Raw genomic sequence first — 21,796 nt, 5'->3', positions numbered from 1 at the left:
ATCTCACCAGCTCCTGGTGAATGCAGCACCCACATTTAGGGGTGGGTGAGACAAGCTTCAGGAGTCACTGCTTGGCACCCAGAGGTCTAAATAACAGTAAGGGGTACCTATTTGGGAAGGCCTCTGCCTCTCCTATAGGGGGCAGGTAATTTATGAGATCAGCTTGCGTGCAACTGTCGGCACATTTTCTGCATCACCTGGATGCTGACATGCAATGCACTGAGCTGCCCCGTCTGATCCCCTTCCCCTGCGTGCCCCTCCCCGCGGTCTCCTACCTGGCACAGGGGAGGGGAGGACATCTCACTGGCACCCAGCTGTGCTGTGAGCAGATCTGAGCAGTGGAAGGCTGTCCCTCTCACTCTAGCTCCTACTGAGCCAGGGGGTCCTGCTCTACCCAGGATGGGGGTGGGCTGCAGAGAGGAACTCTGTGCCTCCTTGGCCAGGGTTGTAAGTCCTACTCACAGGGAAGTCCCACTCTATTACTTTCATCAAGTCACAATAGAACCCTTCAAGAGTTTTCCATTGCTCTTAAAAAAAAATCTACCTTGGCTGGTGTGACTCAGTGGATTGAGTGCTGGCCTGTGAACCAAAAAATCACCAGTTTGATTCCCAATCTAAGGCAGGTGCCTGGGTTACAGGCCAGGTCCCCAATAGGGGGCACATAAGGAGCAACCATACATTGCTCTTTCTCTCCCTCTCTCTCTCCCTCCCTTCCTGTCTCTAAAAAGGAATACATAAAATCTTTTTTTAAAAATCCCAGCTCACGGCCCCCAGCCGCATGTGATCTGGCCCTGGCTGCCTCATCTAGAGCCCTTTCCCTCTCTCATTGCCCGCATGGTGCCCCGGCCGTCTGCCCCCTTCAGCACCTTGACTCTGCCAGCGTTTCCCAACCTCAGGGTGTTTGCCCACACCCTTGCTTCTACCTGCAAGGCTCTTACTTCCTGTCCTTCCCATGGCTGCCTCCTTCTCATCCTTCAACTCTCAGCATAAATGTCACCACCTCAGAGAGGCCTTCCTTGACTTCCCAGTTGAAAGGAAGCAGTCTCATTGTTTTCCATCAAGCACTTGTTTGCACCTTCATACCTTGCTGCAGTTTATATGTTTACTTGTTAGTTTGTTCACTTGTTCAGCAGACATTTATTGGGCATCTGCTATATGCCAAACTCTATTCTAGGCACTGAGGGCGTATCAGTGAATGAAACAAAGCCCCTGCCCCTGGGGAGCCGACATTCTAGCAGGAGTCCCAGTCAATAAAGAAAAAGATGCTCCTGGCCAGGTAGCTCAGTTGGTTAGAGCATTGTCCCCATACACCAAGGCTGAGGGTTTGATATCTGGTCAGGGCACATACAAGAATCAACCAATGAATGCATAAATAAACAGAACAAAAATTTGATGTTTCTCTTTCTCTCCTTCCCCACCTTTTCTCTCTAAAAAAATGAAAAACTTTTAAAATAAATGAAAAGGTGAACATAAGTATACAATACAGTGATTATACAGTATCAGAGAGAATAAGTTCTAGAAAGAAAAAGTAAAGCCAGGGGATGGGGGAGAGAACCTGGACAGGAGCTGCCATTCCGGCAGAGGCCAGAATCAAGGTCTCTATCAGCTTACTGTCCGCGCTGTTGGGCTGTTGCCTTCATTCCCCTCTTGATCCCTAGCGACCAGCTCGTAGTAGGCATTCAGTAAAGTTTATGGAGCCATGAACAAGTGGACAGCCAATCGGATCCCCTACTGCTGCGGCACAAGTGTCTCTCCTCGGCTCCTTCCTCAGCGGATGCCAGGAGCAGCAGGCCCTGTCCTTCGGTAATAACTCTCCATAGACAGGGAAGCCATTTGTCACTCGCCCTCAGGCCTCCTCTCTCCCAGGAAATCAGAGGTCCTCACCCAGCAGTGATGGATAGAGTGTCCTCTGACTGGCAGATCTGGCTAGGAGCCTCTCGCAAAGTCCCTCCCTGTGCAGGGATGAATGGGCCATTGCACAAATGACACAAATAGCTAGACAGTTGGCTATGGGACCCCAAATATCAGAGACACAGCTTCCTGCTGAAAGGCAGGCCCTGTGTTAAGTGACCCCACTGGGGAAGCAGTGCCATGAAGAATGGTGGGTGGGACAGAGCCTGAGTTCCTAGAGTCTCGGCTCTCCTACTAACTAGACAGTGGCTGTGGCAAGCTGCTTCACTTCCCTGGGCCTCAGTCTATCCATCTGAGCAATGGGAATGCCCATCTTTATTTTAATTACCTTTGAGCACAGAGGCACTTCAAAAGGTCAAAAGTATACAGATAAACAGTATTATACCCAATATCGAGTTAATGGCACAAGAACTTAGAAGAATGGCTGTATAAAGCAAGCCTGCACCTGTTGTGAAAATTCTATTTATGCCCATAATTCAATGGGTGCCTGTGAGCAGAAATTCAGAACATGCACATGTGCTGAGATTCCACACTTTGCTTCCTCCTTTGGGTTTGCTCTTGTCCGCATCCCTGAGTCCTTGCCTCTGACGGTTTTGACACTGCTGACAGCCAAGCCTGTGGTTGGTGACTCCTCAGCTGAACGGGGCACAGCCTAGAGTGGGCGCTGTCACAGCCCTGCGGTGAGTGCCGCATGGTGTGACGTGCATACGTGTCATGCTCGGTCAGGACCAGGCATCTGCATGTTGGAGTGGAAAACAAACAAAACCAAAACTCTGGTCCTTCCCCTTGGGCAGTTTGAGGAGCAGAGGTCTAGCCTCCCTTCACCAAGTCAAACCCTTCGGCCCGCTTCCCCAGCCCTCGCAGCCAGGGCTGTGCGCACCCTCTCTCCAGACTGCTCTCCACCCAGAATCCGCCCTCCCTTGCCTTTGCCATCTGGTCCACTTGAACTGACTTCCCCTGGCTTTCCCACCTATTGAAATCCTAGCCCGTTTTTAAGAGTCTGGATCAAATCCCATTTCTTTCTCGCAAAGCGCTCCTGGGTAGGTTAACCCTTTCCCCACTGTACCCCTACCTCCCTGTGCACCTTCACATCCAGCAAGCGCACCTCCCAGTCTGTCTCATCGGGCCTGCAGAGGCCACATGTGCGCCTGACTTTGAGCACTTTGTGGCTCCTGAGGACCCACCAGGCCTTCCCACCCTTTTTAGCCCCACGCAGTCTGGACCTTACCTCCGATCTATTCTCAATAAATGTCAGCAGAGCTGATCCAAAGCACCAAGAGCACCATTCGGCTCCAGGTACTGCCAGCCTTTGCCTAAAGAAAAAGTGGCTCAGATGTGAACCCCTTTCTTTGGGACAGCCAGAGGAGCCGGGGTGTCTGCTGGTGAGAACAGCCTTGCACCAGGCCTCTGAGGTGGAGGGTTCTGGGTCCATCCTGCCCCGGGCTCACACCCTTCTCCTAACCGACTCAATATGACTCTTCAGGCTGCCCTGGCCCAAATTACGGCGGCTTGTTTCACCCCGCCCTGGTGTTGGTGAGCCGCTAAATGAGCTGTAGGAGCAGCTTCAGCACAACCCCCACCTCCCTCTCTCTCCTCTCCCAGCTGATGAGAAGGGCCCCAGCTCTCCATCATGAACAGGGCAATAAGTGAGTCAGAACTCAGCTCAAAAATGCTCTTTGGCTGCCTTTTATGTAGTCTCCACCTTTACTGCTTCTCTCCCTTTCTGGTGTTGCCTGTGGTGGATTGGTCGCAGTCCCAGGTGGGACGTTCCTTAAGGACAGAGACCCCAAGTGCCCCTTTGCTTCCCCATGAGTGTCCACTGCAGTGCTGGGCCCTGACGTGGCTGCTCAGGGAGTGAGCGGGTGACAGAGAGGAAATTACTTTAAATTGCAGCAAGAGATCCCTCAGTTAAACATATGGAAGAACTTCCTGACTGCGAGAGAAATTAAACACAAACTTTAAGGGCAGACAGGGTCCTAGAAATTGGTCTTCACACACAGATACCCCAATTTTAACTGCTTTATTATTTTTATGTGAGAACTCAGCAGGAAACTCAGCATCTCTGGAAGCTGTGGATGTTGGGGGTTGGGGATTCTGGGGTCCCTGTCATGGCCCCAAACCCCAACAAGGCACAGGGGGTTTGTGTTTCTCTGCCCTTCTAGGGTCCAGGCCAGAATGCATCACTAGCCCTCCACCCCCAACACCGCTGGCTTCTGCTGCCCCCATCTCCAGGATAAATGCACCTCAGTGACCCAGCACTTTTGTCTCATACACTCCAGCTATACGGTCAGTGAGGCCCAGGGTGCGGGACAAACTGGGGGCTGCCCCAGGGCTAGCCAGCACTCGCCTGTCCTCAGCTCTGCTCAATCCTGTCCCCCCAACAGGCTTTTAATGAGGGCCCAGCTCCCAGTTGCCAGCTCCGTCTGATCTGCCTGCATCACTGCCTTTGAAACTTCCCAGCCCTGAAGACGATTTATCTCCACAATTTGCCTAGAAAGCCTCATAAATCATGTCTATGCACAAAGAAATTACCTCTTTGGAAGAGCCTTTCAAAGGCAGCCACCAAAGACACCACAGACCTGCCACAGGGCCCACCTCATCGGCCCAGCATGGCCCACTCCTCACTTTCCTATCAAAACCCCTGAGCAAAGCCGAGGCTGGGGATGGAGAGGGGGAGAGGCTGGGATCAAAGGGGATTGGTGGAGCCCCGCAGTGTGGGAGTGAAACCCCAGGTGTGGGCCCTAAGGGAAACGAACTCAATCCAAGTGGGAAAGGTCATAGGAAGGTCATGGGGTCCAGGTCCATTTCCTGTGAGGAGTGAAATCATTTCACAACCTGGCCCACCAGTTTTCCATCATGCCACTCCCCTCTGACTTTCTTCCAACAGTCTGGTCTGGTGCAAAGGGCCCATTTCTGGCTCTGTCATGGGTGTTGGGCAAGGTACTACCCTTCCAGGCCTCGGTGTGCCCACTGGCAAAGAGACAGGTTTAGCCCAGATGAGTGGATGAGTTAAACTGTGACTCACGAAGCCAGAGAGGTCCAAAGGTGCACTCCCACCCCTTTGCTCAGCACGGCCCCCAGACCTCACTGGGGCCCTGAAGTCACAACCTCTCCTGCCTCTCACTGGTGACCTGGATGGTCCCTTCCCTCTCCGGGCCTAGATATCCTCTGTACTAGAAGAGTACAGGTGTGAAGAGCAGAGGTGTGAACAAATGCCTGTGTTTAGCTCTGGCTGGTACTCTGCGGCTCCAGGCTGTGCTATTAAACACCCGGGGCGAGAAGCGGGCCAGAGACCACACTGGCTGCGGGGCACGAGTCAGTCACCTGACCATACCTCCAACGTGGGGATCGTTCCCCATTTGTAGCTCCCTGAGGAGTCATGGATCGGCTTGAACAAGCTAGGTACTGCAGAGTAACTAACACCCAGTTTTCCTCCCCATCACCTGCCCGCACATTACTGTGGCATTTTATATTCAGAACAGTCCCTGGGCAGTTGAGTTCACCCTTCACAACTTCCCATCTCCTCTCTCCAAAAGCAGCTTCACACTCACACACATACACACACACACACTCTTCCTAATCTGGCTCCCAGGTCTAATTGCTGCTCAGATATTAACAGATAACTGGGGTGTCAATGGCTGATAATGCCTCATAATGTGACTGATGCTACCCATACACGCACACGCAAATGTGCACCTATGTAAACGGGGAGGATGCCCGTGTTAATAGGGGTGTCTGCCACCCTAAAGGTGGAATGGTGGGCAGATGCAGATGCGTCCATCCGCAGAGAGGTGCAGGGCTCTGGCAAAATGGAGTTTCCGAGTCCCCCCACTCCCTCCTGGTAGTTTGATGCTGTGACATCTGGCTAAAATGGATTTGGTTGCCTGGAGCTATGGTCAAGGCCGTGGTGATGAAGATGAGGAACATAATGAGCTAAAGAGACTGACTTTGTTCAGGGCATTTTGATACACACACTGGCTTTGTTCCCTCCTTCTGCCCTGTGACCCTGAGACCTTGCCCGCTCCCGGGGCCTCCTGACCTCTGACCTGACAGTGGGGCACCCTTCTTGGTTGCAGCTGCCCCAGGAGCAGCTTTCCCAGCGCCCCTCCTGTCATCCCAGGTTCTGATGGGTCCACACTACCCATTTGTTTGTGTTTCTCAAACTGACTGTGGGCTTCTCAGCTCCCAGAACACAGTAGGTGCTCAGTAATGGTTTGGCAGGTGAATAAATGAGCCTAACTCATCTCCCAAAAGCTGGTGTGGTGGGATGGAAAGAGCCTTAGACTGGCGTGGCCAGCTAGTTTCAAATCTAGCTCTCCAGTGCGTTAGCTGCGTGACCACAGGCAAGGCACTCAGTGTCTCTGGGCCGGTCTCCTGAGCTAAAAACTGTGTGGGGGCTGGGGGTGGGAATATGAGATGACCTCTAAAGCCAAGGAGTAAGAAACCAGTCTCTGACTCTCAACTCCGCCTTTTGCAATGGATGCAATTTTGTCCCCGAGGGAACATTTGTCAATATCTGGAGACACTGTTGGTCGTAACAGTTGTGAAGGGAGAGGGGCTACTGGCATCTAGGAGAGAGGGAGAGGCCAGGGGTGCTGCTAAAAATGTATGTGCAATGCACAGGACCGCCCCAGGACAAAGAATACTCTATCTCCAAACTTCAGTCGTGCCAAGGCTGAGAAACCCTCTTTAGCCGTTCAGTGTCTCCAAATCTCAGTTCTCTCAGGTGACAAATGGGATAATCATCCTCCTCAGGTGGTTTGCCTCAAATCATCTCTGCAACAAGACAAGGTATGAATGAATGGCACAGGGTTAGTAAGAGAATTAAATGAAATAACCCGGGTGACAACACAGCTTACGGGGTTGGGGATTCCTGCGGGTGAGCATGTACCCCTCCACCCCTGCCCCCCTGGGAGACAGTGGGCCAGGGAGGGGTAGCCAGAATTCCGTGCAGCCCCTGAAAATCCTGCCTCCCCTCAGTGCTCTCCAGGAGATATAGATAGTGTGGTTAAATAACAGAGGAAGTAACAAGTATAATAAATAGATCACTGAGAGCTAATGATACATCATTATAATCCTGTGCTGTCAGCATCTTCTAGGCCTGGGAACTGTGTCAGGAGATTTGGGGTTTAATCTACAGCACGTTGGTCTATTAATATTTAATTCCAAGTATCGAGGTAGTGGGAAGACAGGGGGCTGAGCAATGGCTCCACTCAGAGCCTGGGTAAGTGCCTCAAATTTTTCTTTCCCACACAAGGGCAAACATACCTCCTGCCCCGTCCCCCCCGGCCTGCTTCTCAAGTATGGGCACTGAGCAACAGAGCCTAGAATCACAAACAGTGAGAGTGGGGGAGACTCCAGCACCTACCTGCTGGTGTTTCTAAATGAGGGCACCACTGGCACCCGGAGAGCGTAGGTCCTCATTGTGCAGAGCTGTCCCTGATCCTTTGTGACAACCTCATAGCCCCTCCCCCCGTTTTACAGGGGTGAAACAGAGGCCCAGACTGGGGAGGAGGCTGCCCAAGATTGCACAGCTCTAGCTGTGGCCCACCCACCCGTCGAGATCCTCCCTCAGAATTGCAGCTTTGGGTCTGGAAAGAGCAGGGAGGCTCAGCCTCTGAGAATTCGCCTGTGCCTTCATTAGGGCCAGTCGGTCACCAGATGGTCTCACCCACTGGACCTGCCTTATCTCTCAGCTGGAGTGGTTCCTGGAAGCTGCTGCTCCACCTCTGCCCCAGACCTGCTGCTTCATAAACTCGGGAACAACCCCATGACCTGTCAGCTCCCCCACTTCTTTCTCCTTCTTGATGTGGGTGCATGGGGAGCAGACTCGGGGGCCATGGGCCATTCCTGGCAGGTCTTTGTACTACATCAAGCCTTTCCATTGCTAAAGGGTGGCTGTGGGGGCCTTGGCCCAGGATCAGTGGATTCCAGATAATTTCCTAACCTTTGACCTTCTCTTCAGCCCCCATTCCTCCTCCTCCTCCTCCTCCTCCTCACTGAACCTCAGGATTCCCATCTGTGGAATGGGAAGAACCATCCATCTCTTCCTCTTCAGCCTTGGGCCCAGCATCTTCCCGCTCATCTGACTGAGAGGACCAGTGAGAAAGCAGATTACTATAAGGATGATAGTTCTCACCTGCTGAGGTTATTTTTTAAAGGCCTGTAATGCCCCCCACCCCCAGAATAATTAGACCAGAAGGTCCAGGCATGAAGCCCAGGCATGTGTTTTTTATAACCTCCAGGGTGATGCTTATGACCTGCTGGGCCGAGAACCACTGTCTGAGGGAGCAAATCCTCGTCAGCAGTGGGGAGGGGGCCCTGGTCACAGCAGAAGGACCACCCTTGTCAGCACTGCTGACAGCTCTCCCTGTGCCCAGGTCCGAGAGGGACACCAGGTGAGACGTCGCGTGGGGATGGGGCAGCTGCTGACCAGAACACACCCCAGCTCCCCGACTGCAGCCCACAGAGACTCCGGGGCTAATGGGGGAGGGTTGATGCAAGGTACCCAAACCTGCTTAAATGGAAGCAGCGGGGGAAAAAGCGGTCAGCCCAGTTGTTCCTAATCAAAAAGTCAGTAAGGGCATAAAAACACAGGTGTGCCTTTCATAGATGAACTTCAGGGACTCGGAAACAGACACCAACGTTCATAGCAGCATTATTTGCAATGGCCAAAAAAGGAAGAACCTACCCAAGTGTCCATCAAGAGGTGAAAAGATAAACTAAAGGTGGCACACTTACACATGAGGATACTCTTCAGCCATGAAAAGGAATAAAGGATGCGTGTTACAACATGAGGAACCTCCGAAACTTTATGCTTAGTGAAAGAAGCCAGACACAGAAGGCTAATATTAAATAATGCCACTTCTAGAAATATCTAGAATAGGCAAATCCATAGAGACAGAAGTAGATTAGAGGTAACCAGAGGGGGGAGGGGGAGGGAGTTATTGCTTAATTGTTCCAGAGTGTTCCTGTTTGGGGGATGGTAGAGTTTTGGGACTGGCAGTGGTGGTCGCACAGCATTGTCAATGTAATGAAAGCCACCGAATTAATCACACACTTTAAAATGATGGAAATGACAAAATGTATGTTACATATAGTTTATCACATAGAAAGTCTTCCAAATAAATAAGTATCTTAGCTGAAGAAAATAAAATTATGTGAAATTAGGCCAGTCATGGAAAACCTGGGATCTATGACCACCATTCACACATAAACCAATCCCTGAAAAAAAATGAGTCTCTCTGTCCCTGGCTGGTGTGGATTAGAGGACTGAGTGAGGGACAGTAGAGCAAAGGGTTGCTGGTTCGATTCCCAGGCAGGGCACATGCCTGGGTTGCGGGCCAGGTCCCCAGTGGGGGGCGCATGAGAAGCAACCACACATTGATGTTTCTCTCACTCTCTTTTTCCTCAACTTCCCCTCTCTAGAAAGTAAATAAATAAAATCTTTTTTTTAAGTGAGTCTCTGCTCTCTTGTCTCTTTGTGAATTATCCACTGTGGCTGTTTAAGCCGCCTGCCGGGATTCCTCTTCCAGCAACAGCAGGCAAACCCATACCCAGAAGGAAGCAGGGGTCAGGCACCCTGACACCCAGTTTCCCCCTAGCTGTGTAACCTTGGATAAGCTGTTTTGTCTAACCAGGCCTCTGTTTTCTGACCTGCAAAGTGCCCATAATAATAGCACCCCCGCAAATGGGTTATTGAGAGAATTAAAAGAGAACATTTATTTTATGCCTTTGTCTCATGGTCAGGCATGTTGCTCAACCAACTGTAGTTACAAATTTGAAAGCATGTCTGCGAAGAAGGGAGTGGGGAAGCCACTCCCCTTCATGGGGAGCACAGAGCGCACGAGTCCTGGGCCCCAAAGTCTGAAGAGGTCAGCAGGGAGAGTCCCCAGCTGGGAACAGAAGAAGCCAGGCCGCACACCTCTGGGTGCCCCTAAAGCCCCCACTAGCTGCTCAGAGAAGATACATCTACTTGAAATATCAGCCAAAGCCACGTATAATTAGGAAAGAACATCTATGACAGAAAAAAAAAGTGCGTGAGGGGGTGGCATTTCAAGGCCGGATTGGGAAGAGTTTGTGACTATCTGTGAAAGAATGCAAAATTCTGCTGTAATTTTAATGATGATAGTTTTTACTCACCTTCAACAGGGCTGATAATTGACTCACTGCGGCTCTACCTCCTTTCTGTCATTGCTGGGGAATGAGGTGTTTTTAAGTGGATTTTCTAGATAGCTGAAGCTTATTCCTGTGAAATCTAACTTTCTTTCCCATTTAATCACTCTGGGGAGAGGGGAAGACGGAAGGGGATGTCTCTGGAACGGATTACACACTTATCCACTTCCCTAATCAGAACACAGCGTCGGGCAGGAGTACGGGGGGCTTGAGTGTGGTCGGTAGGGCACGTGGATGTCCCACACGAGATGGACAGCAATTTGCACATTTCACCTAGAATGTCCTATGGTGTGCTTGAGTGTGATATTGTTATGTTGCAGAATTACATGCTGATAATTTTGTAATAAAAAGGGGGCGTAATTGGTGCCAGACCCTATATTTTAAATTGGGTACAAGGGGCTATTTGCTCCTACATTCATGGCTGCAAGTTGCTTTGCTTTTCAGTTGACAAGTGTTTTATCTGTCTCCTTGGTGTCTTACTGTCACATAGCACTCTTGGTGCTTATTTGTGGGGGCCCCATAAAACACACACACACATGAGGACACAAACATGTGTGCACAAGTCTGTTGTCTGAGAACCCACACTGTCAGGCTGAATAGGACCGCACTTACCTGGGCTTGTGCCGTGCCCTTCCCCACCTGGCTGTACACTCCACAGGGCACCAGCAGGCACTCACTCGCTGTTTGTTGAAGGGACGAGTAGGACAATGAAAACACACAGAGGTTAGTGCAGCAGTTAGTGGGAGGTGAACAGGTTTAAATGCCGCCTTGGTGTCCCTTAGACAATGACCGTGATTAACCTCATTCTCTTTCCCCCAACATTTCCTCTTCCCCTCGAATGTCCTATAGAGGACATGATACCTTCTTTCCTTCTGCCACGCAGTATTCCATTGTGTAAATGTGCCATAGCTTTTTGATCCACTCATTTACTGATGGGCACTTACTTAGGTGGCAGGAAAATGGAGACAACTCTACTCAAACAACAATTTTAAAAAATACAAAAAAAAAAGAGCACGATCCCAACATCCACCCAGCAGTCTAAACCGGAGCTGGAACACTGTCCCTCTTCCTCCTTCCCTCAGCGGCCTGTCAGTCACCAAGTCCTTGCCGCTTCTACCTCTTAAATGCAGCTGGACTCTTGTCCCCTTCTGTTCATCCCAGATGCTACTGCCTTGACTAAGGCCTCCACCATCTGTTTCCTTATTATAGTAGCTGGCTCCCCTGATACCAGTCCCACTGTCACTCATGCCCACAAATCTGTTCTCATCAGTTCTTTCTACAGCCACACCTAGTCATGTCCGTCCTCAGCTTAGAACACGTTTGGAGCTTCTTGGTGCTGGTAGGAAGCCCGCACCCCGAACGTGGCTCACAAAGCCCTTGGGCCTGGCACCTGCCCAGGAATCTGCCTTACCTTGTGCCTTGCTCTCCCTTAAAGCTTATTTTTGTTTGTTTTCATTTTCTCTCATGCCATACTTTGTGTAACCTCCAAGTTTTTACATCTATTCTTTCCTCTGCCTAGGTCCATTCCCCACCTGCACCCCTCTTTCAGTCCACCTCTGTGAGGACATCTTCCCAAACCCCTTGGTCTGGCTTCAGACCCGCCTATGTCCTCTTCCAATGCCCTGAAAGACCCTAACAGAGCCCTTTACTGTATACCTTCAATGCAGCTCCAGCAGCTCCGTCCCCCCTAGACTGTCCACACCGAGAGGGCAGGACACTTGCTGGGACCAGCGGGTGCTTGGTAGGTGTTTGTTGAAAGGTCAAGTACAGGAATGAAAGCACACAGGTGTTAGTACTTGGACTTCGTGACAATGTTCCAGCTCCTTATAGAGGCATAGTTTTACTTGCTACTGGGTTTTGGCTGATAAGCAAAGCATAACCCTATGCCCCAGGTTGTGCCGAGGACAACCTGGCTTTGGACTCAGACAAGTCTAACATGAGGGGAATCCCTTGTTCCGGGTCCTGGGATTGTTCCCAGTGATGAGCAGAGAGGGTGGCTACTTTTCTGTAGTCTCCCTGCCTTGTGCTTTGCAGCTGCCACTTTGTCCCCAGCGGTACCTCTCCGTTTCCTTCTTCAGAGTCGTCATTCAGAAAGGGCCCCCTTTGCCTGCCGTGGAGAGAGCTGGAGCCGGAAGGTCTGGGCCTGCCCTTGATTCTCACCCGGGACAACCCCCTAAGCCCTCTGACTCCTCATTTCCCTACCCATAAAAGGGGAAATGACAGACCTAGTCCACAGGGTTTTAATTGTCCTAAATGAGTGTTTAAAATGTGGTTGCCATGGAGTCACATCACCTGTGTCCACAGCGCCTGCTCTTTACCCGCTCACCCACAATGAACCCTTATGCTGTTTCCGTATCTTGGCGGTTGTACACAATGCCGCGGCAAGCGTGGGGGTGCAGGGGTCTTTTCAAGTTGGGGTTTTCATTTCTTTCAGATAAATGCCCAGACGTGAAATTGCTGGACCACGTGGTAGTTCTCTTTTTTTAAGTTTTTAAGGAACCTCCATGCTGTTTTCCACAGTGTCTGCACCATTTTCCATTCCCACCAACAGCGCACAGGGGCTCCTTTTTCTCCACATCCTCATCAACACTTATTATTTCTTGTCTTTTTGATAATAGTCATTCTAATAGATGTGAGGGGATAGCTCACTGTGGTTTTGATTTGCATTTCCCTGATGATTAGTGATGTTGAGCACATTTTCATGTACCTGTTATTTATCTGCATGTTTTCCTTGAGAAAATGTCTATTGAGAAGCTCTTTTCATTTTTTAATTAGATTGTCAGCTTTTTTTGCTATTCAGTTGTACAAGTTCTTTGGATATTAACCCTTGTCAGATTTGACTTACAAATATTGTCTCCCATTTGGTAGATTGTCTTTTCATTGTATTGATGGTTTCTTTTGCTGTGCAGAAGCTTTTTAGTGTGATGTCGTTTTATTCCCTTATTTTTGCTTTTGTTTTTAATTTCAAAGTGAAACTTTAGTTTGTATTTAGTTTTGCCTTTGCTTTTAGTATCAAATCCAAAAAAAATCATCACCAAGACTGATGCCAAAGGAACTTACTCACCACCCATGTTTTCTTCTAGGTGTTTTATGGTTTTAAATCTTACATTCAAATCTTTAATCCATTTGAAATAATTTTTGTGTGTAGTATAAGATAGTAGTCTAGTTTCATTTTTTGCATGTGGCGATTTTCTCAACACTATTTATTGAAGAGTCTGTTCTTTCCTCATTGTATATTCTTGGCTCCTTTGTTGTAAATTAGTTTACCATATATGTATGGGTTTATTTCTGGACTCTCTTTCTTTTTTTTACTTTAAAAAATTATTTATTTTTAAAAAGAGGGAAAGGGAAGGAGAAAGAGTGGGAGAGAAATATCAATGTGTGGTTGCCTCTCATGTGTCCCCTACTGGGGGTCCCGACCTGGCCTGCAACCCAGGCATGTGCCCTGACTGGGAATCGAACTGGTGACCCTTTACTTCACAGGCCCATGCTCAATCCACTGACCTACACCAGCCAGGGCTGGACTCTTTTTCTGTTCTACTGACTCTTGTGTGTCTGTTTTCATGCAATACTATATTGTTTGGATTATTAAAGCTTTGTAGTATAGTTTGAAATGAGGAAGCATGATGCCTCCAGCTTTGTTCTTCTTTCTCAAAGTTCCTTTGGCTATTGGACTTGATTCGTACCTCACTCATGGTTGTACAAGGTGTAAAATGCAGAACGAGGCTCACTCATAATTTGGCAACTCAGTTTGTGCGTGTGAATATTTGGGGCATGGATAAAGAAGGGGTGAAGCATAATAGGGTGACTAGGATTCCAGGCCTAGGGTGGGTCCATCTACTGAAGGATGATGGGCAGACAGGCTCCATGACATCGATCACGTGACCCTAGTCAGCAAGTGGGAGGCACGTGCAGGGGGGTTGGTAGCCCCCAAAGGTCCACTGACTGGCTTCACTGGAACCTTGTGCTCTTGTTTTTATTTTGTTTGTTTGTTTTATCCTCACCTGAGAATGTTTGTTGATTTTAGAGAAAGAGGAAGGGGATGGTGTGGTGGGGGGGAGAAACATCAGTATGATAGAGAAACATCGATTAGTTGCCCCCTGTATGCACCCTGATTGGGCACACACCCACAACCTAAGTATGTGCCCTGACTGGGGATCAAACCCAAAACCTTTTGGTGTACAGGATGATGCCCCAGCCAACTGAGCCACCTGGCCAGGGTGAACCTTGTGCTCTTGTGTATGACCAACATGCGAATGCCATTGTCTCTGCTCGTGCTGAGCCTTCCCCAATAACATCTTACCAGTCCCGCTCCCTGCCCTCTTTCTCTGTGAGTGTCTAAACTCTAGAATCACTGGAGCACAAAGGTCAATTAATCATCTCATTGTCTTCAGGCAATAGGGTGACCAGCCACATCAGTTTGCTGAGGGATTTCTCAGAATATGGCACTTTCGTTGCTGAAACTGGGATGGTTGGTCACCATGATAGGCAGACAAGTGAGGCATCGTTTATGGCTCACTCCACGCGCCTTCTTTTCCAGGTAGTCTGGCCTGGCCTTAGCTAGGGGCAATCTTTCTGTCCATTGAGCATCTCCTAGAACGTTGTTTGTGCCTGCCCATGACTCCACATTTATCCCTACTCCAGCACTTGAGTGAGCGAGGCAAGAGTTTGAGGACATCTCGTTGTTTCGTGTCCTGTATGCGCCAGGTGGGGGTGGCTGCAGGCTGGGGGACCTACCTGGGCTCTGCCAGTCAGCCGCTCTCCACAGCTGTAGAGTGAATTTCTGCAGAGCTGGCTCACATGTCATTCTTTGAAACATTTAGTTACACATAAAGATCTTGAAGGCTATCTCCCCTCCGAGGGAAACATTTCTTTTTCCTGTTCCTTCTGAAGTTGGCTACTTGAAAAGTAATGAACTTGAACTGAAGATGAAGCAACCAGGGGTATAGGCATTAATGAAAGGAAAAAGCAGCAGGAAAGAAAGACAGGAAGGGTGACAAAAATATGGAGCCCAGGGAGGGGCGGGGAGTTAGAAGACATGTTTGTGGAGAGTGAGGTGCAAGAGGTGAGAAAACTAATGAGTCTGGGAAGGAAGGGGGAAAGGGGAAGGAATGATAGAGAGATGGGGGCTGGGCTGGGCTGGGCTGGGCTGGAGAGGTACCATGAAGAGGAGAAGGGCCACAGAGAAGAGGTGTGGCAACCCTAAGAAGAAGGGCCTGGCAGAGCGGAACAGCGACAGCCAACCAAGAGTTTAGCAAAGGCTGCGGGAGGTTTGCTGGCAGTTCCAGAATTTCAGCGCAGAAGACGGGGCTTCGGGAAGCAGTGGTTGGAATGGAATGGCCCCAACCTGGGAGATGCCTTGAAGAAACAAGCTTCTTAGCTTGTGTGCTTGATTGTTCGGATGGCTTGGGGAAGAGCTGATGGAGGTTTCAGGAGGCACCAAAGTTTCCACCTAGACACCCCTTGCTGCCTGCTATGGGGAGGTATGACCCAGACATAGAAGACAGCTTGGGCTTAGATTCTCCATGCCCACCCCAAGGAGACCCCACAGGGTCCCTCAGCCCTGACCTGCTCCTCTCCTGCAGGCTGCGACAGTGACCACTGGGGACCCCATTGCAGCAACCGGTGCCAGTGCCAGAATGGTGCCCTGTGCAACCCCATCACCGGCGCCTGCGTGTGTGCCGCTGGCTTCCGCGGCTGGCGCTGCGAAGAGCTCTGTGCTCCCGGCACCCATGGCAAGGGCTGCCAGCTACCATGCCAGTGTCACCACGGCGCCAGCTGCGACCCCCGCACTGGCGAGTGCCTCTGCGCACCCGGCTACACCGGTGTCTAGTGAGTAAAGTGGCTTTGGGGGCATGGAAGGGGGGACAGGGACGGGTCCAGCTGACCTCTTGGCAGCTGCGTGGTTGACACCTGCTCCTTGCAGGTGGCTAGGGTGGTAGTAACAGATGGAAGGTCAGGATAGTCCTGACTGTAAAATATACTTTCTGACCCTAAGGTCTGCAGAGGCTAAATGCACAGACCTTGCCCAGGCCCCGGGGTGACTGGTGCAAGCTGAGATTGTGCATGGATGGGCACTCCCATGGCCAGAGGGCTCATTAAACTTCTCCCAGGAGTCCCTTCCTTGTCAGGGCCCAGACCTTAGCATGTAATTCTCTTCTGATCACAATCCAAATGCCTCTGCTCAACTGGGTCCTGGCCCCTCCAGGCCATTTAAAACAGAGTATGGGGCATGGGGGGGGAGCGGCGGGCAGGGGATTGGGGGGAGGAGAGCCTGGCCAGATATCATGCACAGATTTGGGTAGTTTACTCTGCCTGTTCCTCTCCCTTACCTCCTCTTCACAGACCCCAAACAGCCCCTCACTGCAGTTCCCTGGAGAGTCCATATGGGCAGCGGACCTCTAAGACTGCTTTGTTGAGACCCCTGGAGAGGCAAGATTGAAGTCCCCCTCCCCACACATGCAGAAGGCTCAGTGGTCTCCCCAGCAGCCCCAGAGGGCACCCAAGGACTGTAGCCACAGATACCACCTCGACTGAGGGTGCTCCATGCCCCCACTTCTGGCCAGCTGCAGCTAGAAGCCAGGGCCATTGGACTAAGACCCAAGGCCAAGACACAGCGCCCATTCTTATACGTGAGCCTGTCATGGTAACTGAGAGCCTTCCAGAGCCTGGGGATGGGGGAATAATATCCCAGATTCTCCCTCTCTCTGAGTTCAGGCAGATTCTTGAAGGCAGGATCCATGCCACTTCTCAGTGCCTCTGCCCACGCGGTTCCTTCTGCCTGGCCTGCCTTTCCTCCCATTCTCCTGGCGAGACTAACTTCAAGACTCCACTGAAATGCCTCCCTGTCGGGGAAGACTTCCTCAGCTCTCCCTCCCCAGAAAAACACTCTCTTCACACCGAAAGCACTTAAGTCATTCCACAAGTAGTGGCCCAAGCACATGCTCCAGTTCATTCTCTCTGAGCCCTGCTTCCCCCACCCGGAAGGAAGCAGGGCTGCACCTCAGCTGACCTGGTGCCTGGTACAGTTCACACTGACCGTGAGCTCACTAATTCCTCGGGAGCCCCAGAGTGTTGGACCCAGCAGCACTGGGGCCCTGCCACCTGGTTCGAGTACCGCTACCTCTAACACCTCTGCTTCCCCATGCAGCTGCGAGGAGCTGTGCCCGCCTGGGAGCCACGGGGCTCACTGTGAGCTGCGCTGCCCCTGCCAGAATGGGGGCACCTGTCACCACATCACTGGCGAGTGTGCCTGCCCCCCAGGCTGGATGGTAGGTGGGCCCGGTGGATCTGGGTGGGGTCTGAGATTTACTCACAGGCATCCTGGAGGGCTAAATTCTTCTCCCACCCTGAGTGCTCTCCCTCCTGTTTATGGTCATGGGCATCATTAGACATTGCCAGTGGTGCCAGGGATACTTTGAATCCCAGGTCTGCCATCTAAGTACTGTGTGACCTGAAGCAAGTTACTTAACCTCTCTGAGCCTGTGGTCCCTCATATGCAAAGTTGTGGAATTCTTCTCATAGAATGGGCATAGGTACTTACTTAAGCTGCCATAAGCTCAGGGCCAGAAGTGACAGAAAGGGCATGGAATAAGGAAGGGGTGGGGAGAGAGCGGGGTGTGAATCACCTGCATTTATAGAACTTCAGATTCCTAGCCTCCACCCCCTACACTCTGATTTGGTGGGGCCCCAGGATCTGCATTTTACTTAACAAGTGCTCCCGGTGCTTCTGATGCAGCCTCAACCAATCCAGATCTTGTGTCTGGGAACCACCCTTATGGGAAAGGGGGTGGGATTCATAACTTCACAGGCCTAGATTCAGGCCTCACATTCAATGCTGACCCTGAAAAGAAACCCTTTGTTACTCTGGTCTCTGCCTTCCCTCCTGCAAAACTGGCACAACAACAGCCAGCCCTGCCCTTCCTAGCTGCCATGGTTGGCAGGAGGCTCAGGTGAGACAGAGCGTGTCCAAAGTGCCTTGGAAACTTGTGCTCTGCTAATTCGTGTTACCTGGATGCCACAGACGATCCAGGAGCCTCCTTCAGCCAACATGGCCCGCCTCTCGGTGCCCCTTCCCCACCATCCACAGACTCCAGCTCCTCAGAAGCAGTGAGGCACTAACTTTCCTATCTGGGGGCAAGCTCAGTGACGTAGCTGGCTGCCTTACCCTGGGGCCCAAGCTTCGCCAAGCCAAGGAGGACAGGCTGCTGAGCAGGAGCAAGGTGTTTCAGGAGGCTATGACATCTCAGTCACGGGGCACAGACAGGAGGGACATCCGCAGGGCCCATTGACACAGGCACAGACCTGCCAAAATTTTGTAGGACAGGAAAGGACCTGGGGGATCATCTGGTCCAGCAGCTCCCAAACCTGGCTGCACCCCAGAGTCACAGCGGGCTGGGGTTGAATGCAGATTCCCAGGCCCCGCCAGAGACCTTCTGGGGCCCAGGGGTCTCTATTTTTGATGGGCTCCCCAGATGATTTGGAGGCAGCCAGCTGTGTCTGCATGTCTGCATTTGGAAATCATTGGTCAAGACTGTAGGATTTCCTTCCATGTTTCACTGAACCCTTGGGTTTCTCGGGGGTGAGAGTGGCGGTGGGAAGCCTAATAATTAAGACTCTGGCTCCCACATACTCTCTTTTTCCATTTGAATCCACACATACTTTGTCTACTGAGATTGTAGGTAAGATTTCACATAAAAACAGGGTCTCCCAGCTTCAAAAGGTTTGAACATCATTGGTCTATTCATATCTTCCTTTCTCAGGTGAGCAAGCTGAGGCTAAGTGACCTACCTGCCCAAGGTCACACTGCTAGTTGAGAGGGAGGTGAAGCTAGAGTCCAGGTGTAACGGCTCCTGAATCCCAGCCCTTGCTGTCTGTTTGTCCATCTATCTCTCTCTTCTGAGGAGGACGAAAGGGCTGCTGCCGCCTCTCCCACACTTGCCTGCCCCTCCCACCCTGACCCACGCTCTGGAAATGCCCTCTCCTCTGCAGCCAGCTTCCAGAGCCCCAGTACCCTCCAGCTGGGTCCTCAGAGGCCCAGTGGCAGGCAGTGATGTGGAGTCAGGACAATCAGGTCAGGTCATGGTGGGGAGAACAGGCCACAGGCGGGCCCTATGCCTGTAGAGTCCCCTCTAGAGAGCCTGATGGATCGAAGCAGGGGAAGGGGGGATGCCAACACATGGAGACATTTGTTTTTCTTCCCAGCACAGTGAGAGGTTTGCTCCTCCAGAAGACAGGAAACTCTGTCAATAGAAGCTTTGGATTTGGGGACTTTATGTTTTTTAATTTTATTGCAGACAATTGCATTTCTATTTTTGACACAGCATTTAACTTGCAGATTTGTATGAATTATTAATACCCCTCATGCATGCAGAGCCCCAGTATCCTGAAGCTGAAGTTCAGGCCTGAGGTCCCTCCAAGGAAGGCTGGGGCCAAGGGGAGGATGCTGGGCAGAAAGGTCCTGCCTTTGCCATCTTCTGTGGCCTCACTTTCTTGTTGGCCCCAGGTGGCTTCAGCCACACTCAGAGGTCTAAAGGCTATAATCGCAGCTCCACAAAGATTGGAGGCATCGTGCAGAGCTGGGAGGAGCCTCCAGGAACTCTGGCCCTCCCGGCCCCTGCTCAGGTCCCTAGCCACCAGGCCCTGAGTATGCCCACAGGACACACCACTTGCCCAGCTCTGCTGAGCCCATTCCAGTGGGGGGCTTTGCAAAGCCTGGTGAATTATTTCCTCTCTTTCTGAGCTCTCAGACCTTTCAGAGGAGAGGAACCAGGTATGAGTAGCTTGGTGAGAGCAGGTACTGCAGACAGCCACAGAGGGGGGAGGAGGTGTGATCACCCCCTTAGGAGTCCCCAGTCTGATGGTGGAGGCTGGATACAGCATGTGCTACACATGTACACAGATGCACACACATGAAAACAGTGGGCTAGAGGAGCTGAGAAACAGAATCAGGTGTCAGGAGGGCCAAAGAGAGGTGTTTGGATCTGAGGTTGTAGGGTCACAGAAGCTCAGGTTTGAGAAGGATTACTCATGGAGCTCCATGTCCTGACCTGGGCCCAGATCGTTCCCACAGCAGCCATGTCACCCCACTGTTCGCTGTCGCCAAGGGCGTCTGTGCTGCCAGAGACCACAGTGGTGACCGGTAATGCCTTCAGTGCTTGGAGAAGCCAAGCTGTCCCACTGGCAAGGCCTTCGGTCCTGTCAGCATCTGGGCCTTCAATTTTCCAATGCTCCATGTAGACATGGTCTCTCTCTCTCTCTTTTTTTACAATATATTTTATTGATTATGCCATTACATTTGTCCCATTCCCCCCCCTTTATTCCCCTCCACCCTGCACACCCTCTCCCACCCACATTTCCTCCCACTTTAGTTCATGTCCATGTGTCACAAGTTTTTTAGATTCTCTATTTCCCATACTATTCTTGTCCTCCACCCTATTTTCTACCTACCCTCTATGCTACTTATTCTCTGTACCTTCTCACTCCTCTCCTCCTCCCACTCCCCTGTTGCTAACTCTCCATGTGATCTCCATTTCTGTTAGCCATGGTCTCTTAAAGTGAAGCTGGTACCCAGAACAGTGGTACCGATGAGCAGGTCCAGCCAGTTGGAGAGGAGCAGGGCTATTGCCTCACCTCATCTCCAGGCCCCTAGATGCCCCCCAGCCCGAGGTCCCCCTACAGTTGGAGACCCATAGGGCAGATACGTTAGGGCTGTCAGGACACAGCAGCACAAACAGAGTGGCCTAAACAACAGAAATTTCCTTCCTTGCAGTTGTGGAGGCCAGAAGTCTGAGGCCAAGGTGTTGGCAGGGTGGGTTCCTTCCGACGCTTTTCTCCTTGGCTTATAGATGACTGTCTTCACAGGGACTTCCCTCTGTCCCTGTCTGTGTCCTCCTCTCCTCTTCTTATGAGGACATCAGTCATATTGGATTAGGGCCAACCCTAATGACCTCATTTTAACTTTATTACCTCTATAAAGGCCCTGTCTCCAGATATAGTCACACTCTGAGGTGCTGGGAGTTAGGTCATACAAACTTGGGGGAACACAGTTCAGCTTATAAAAGCAGGACAGAAACCATAAGGCCCCTCTCTTAAGCTGATACTTCCCTGCCTGCTCTCTCCCCAGAAGGCTGTTCTCCTTACCAGCAGTCATTGGCTGGTGACGTGGTTCCCTTCCACCCTCCTCAGTCTCGGATTGCACTGGGCTCCTACCACATGCCACCTCTTCAGATGTTTCCTTCGGTGGAATTACTATTAATTAAAGGCCTGTTCTTTAAGATACCATTCCTTCGCATCTCTAATCTCACTTAATCTTTACAAACACCTGGGAGACCTGGGGTTACCACTCCCATTTTACAGGCGAGGAAACTGAGACTCAGAACAATCATACGACTTGTCTTAGCTCATCTGGCTTAGAAGAGGTAGAACTGGGATTTGAACCCAAGTCCTGACTTTGAGTCTAGTGTTCTTTCCACCACACCAGGCAGCAGGCCTTTCAAGGTATTAAATTCTTTAAGGCCCCAGGAGCTCAAGCCTGAGGAGGAACTTAGGGGTTTAGAGACCTGGATTGCTTGCAGTTGGGAAGTACCGAGAAGTCTCAGGAATGACTGATTTCCCCAGGAAATGCTGGGAGGAAACATCCTGTGCACCCAATTTTCCTACTGGTCTTCTCGAGGGGCTTGGTCGTGTGGGTGTGTGTGTAAGTACATGA

At 51.0% G+C, this 21,796-nt stretch overlaps 1 protein-coding gene across 12 annotated transcripts in view; it reads left to right on the top strand.

The window, feature by feature from the left end:
* MEGF11 (multiple EGF like domains 11) overlaps positions 1-21,796 on the top strand; it is a 354,305-nt gene that overhangs the window by 265,920 nt on the left and 66,589 nt on the right. For all 12 annotated transcript variants that reach the window (XM_037054176.1, XM_037054171.1, XM_037054172.1 and 9 more), the window contains 2 exons: positions 15,672-15,918; positions 17,237-17,357. In XM_037054176.1, the coding sequence (XP_036910071.1) occupies positions 15,672-15,918; positions 17,237-17,357 (368 nt within the window). The remainder of the gene's footprint in view (positions 1-15,671; positions 15,919-17,236; positions 17,358-21,796) is intronic.

Source organism: Sturnira hondurensis, unplaced genomic scaffold, assembly GCF_014824575.4.
Source record: "Sturnira hondurensis isolate 20B ecotype Veracruz unplaced genomic scaffold, ASM1482457v3 Scaffold0008196, whole genome shotgun sequence".
Lineage (NCBI taxonomy): Eukaryota > Metazoa > Chordata > Mammalia > Chiroptera > Phyllostomidae > Sturnira > Sturnira hondurensis.
The sequence above is the reverse complement of the archived record's forward strand: the minus strand, read 5'-3'. Positions and strand labels throughout refer to the sequence as shown.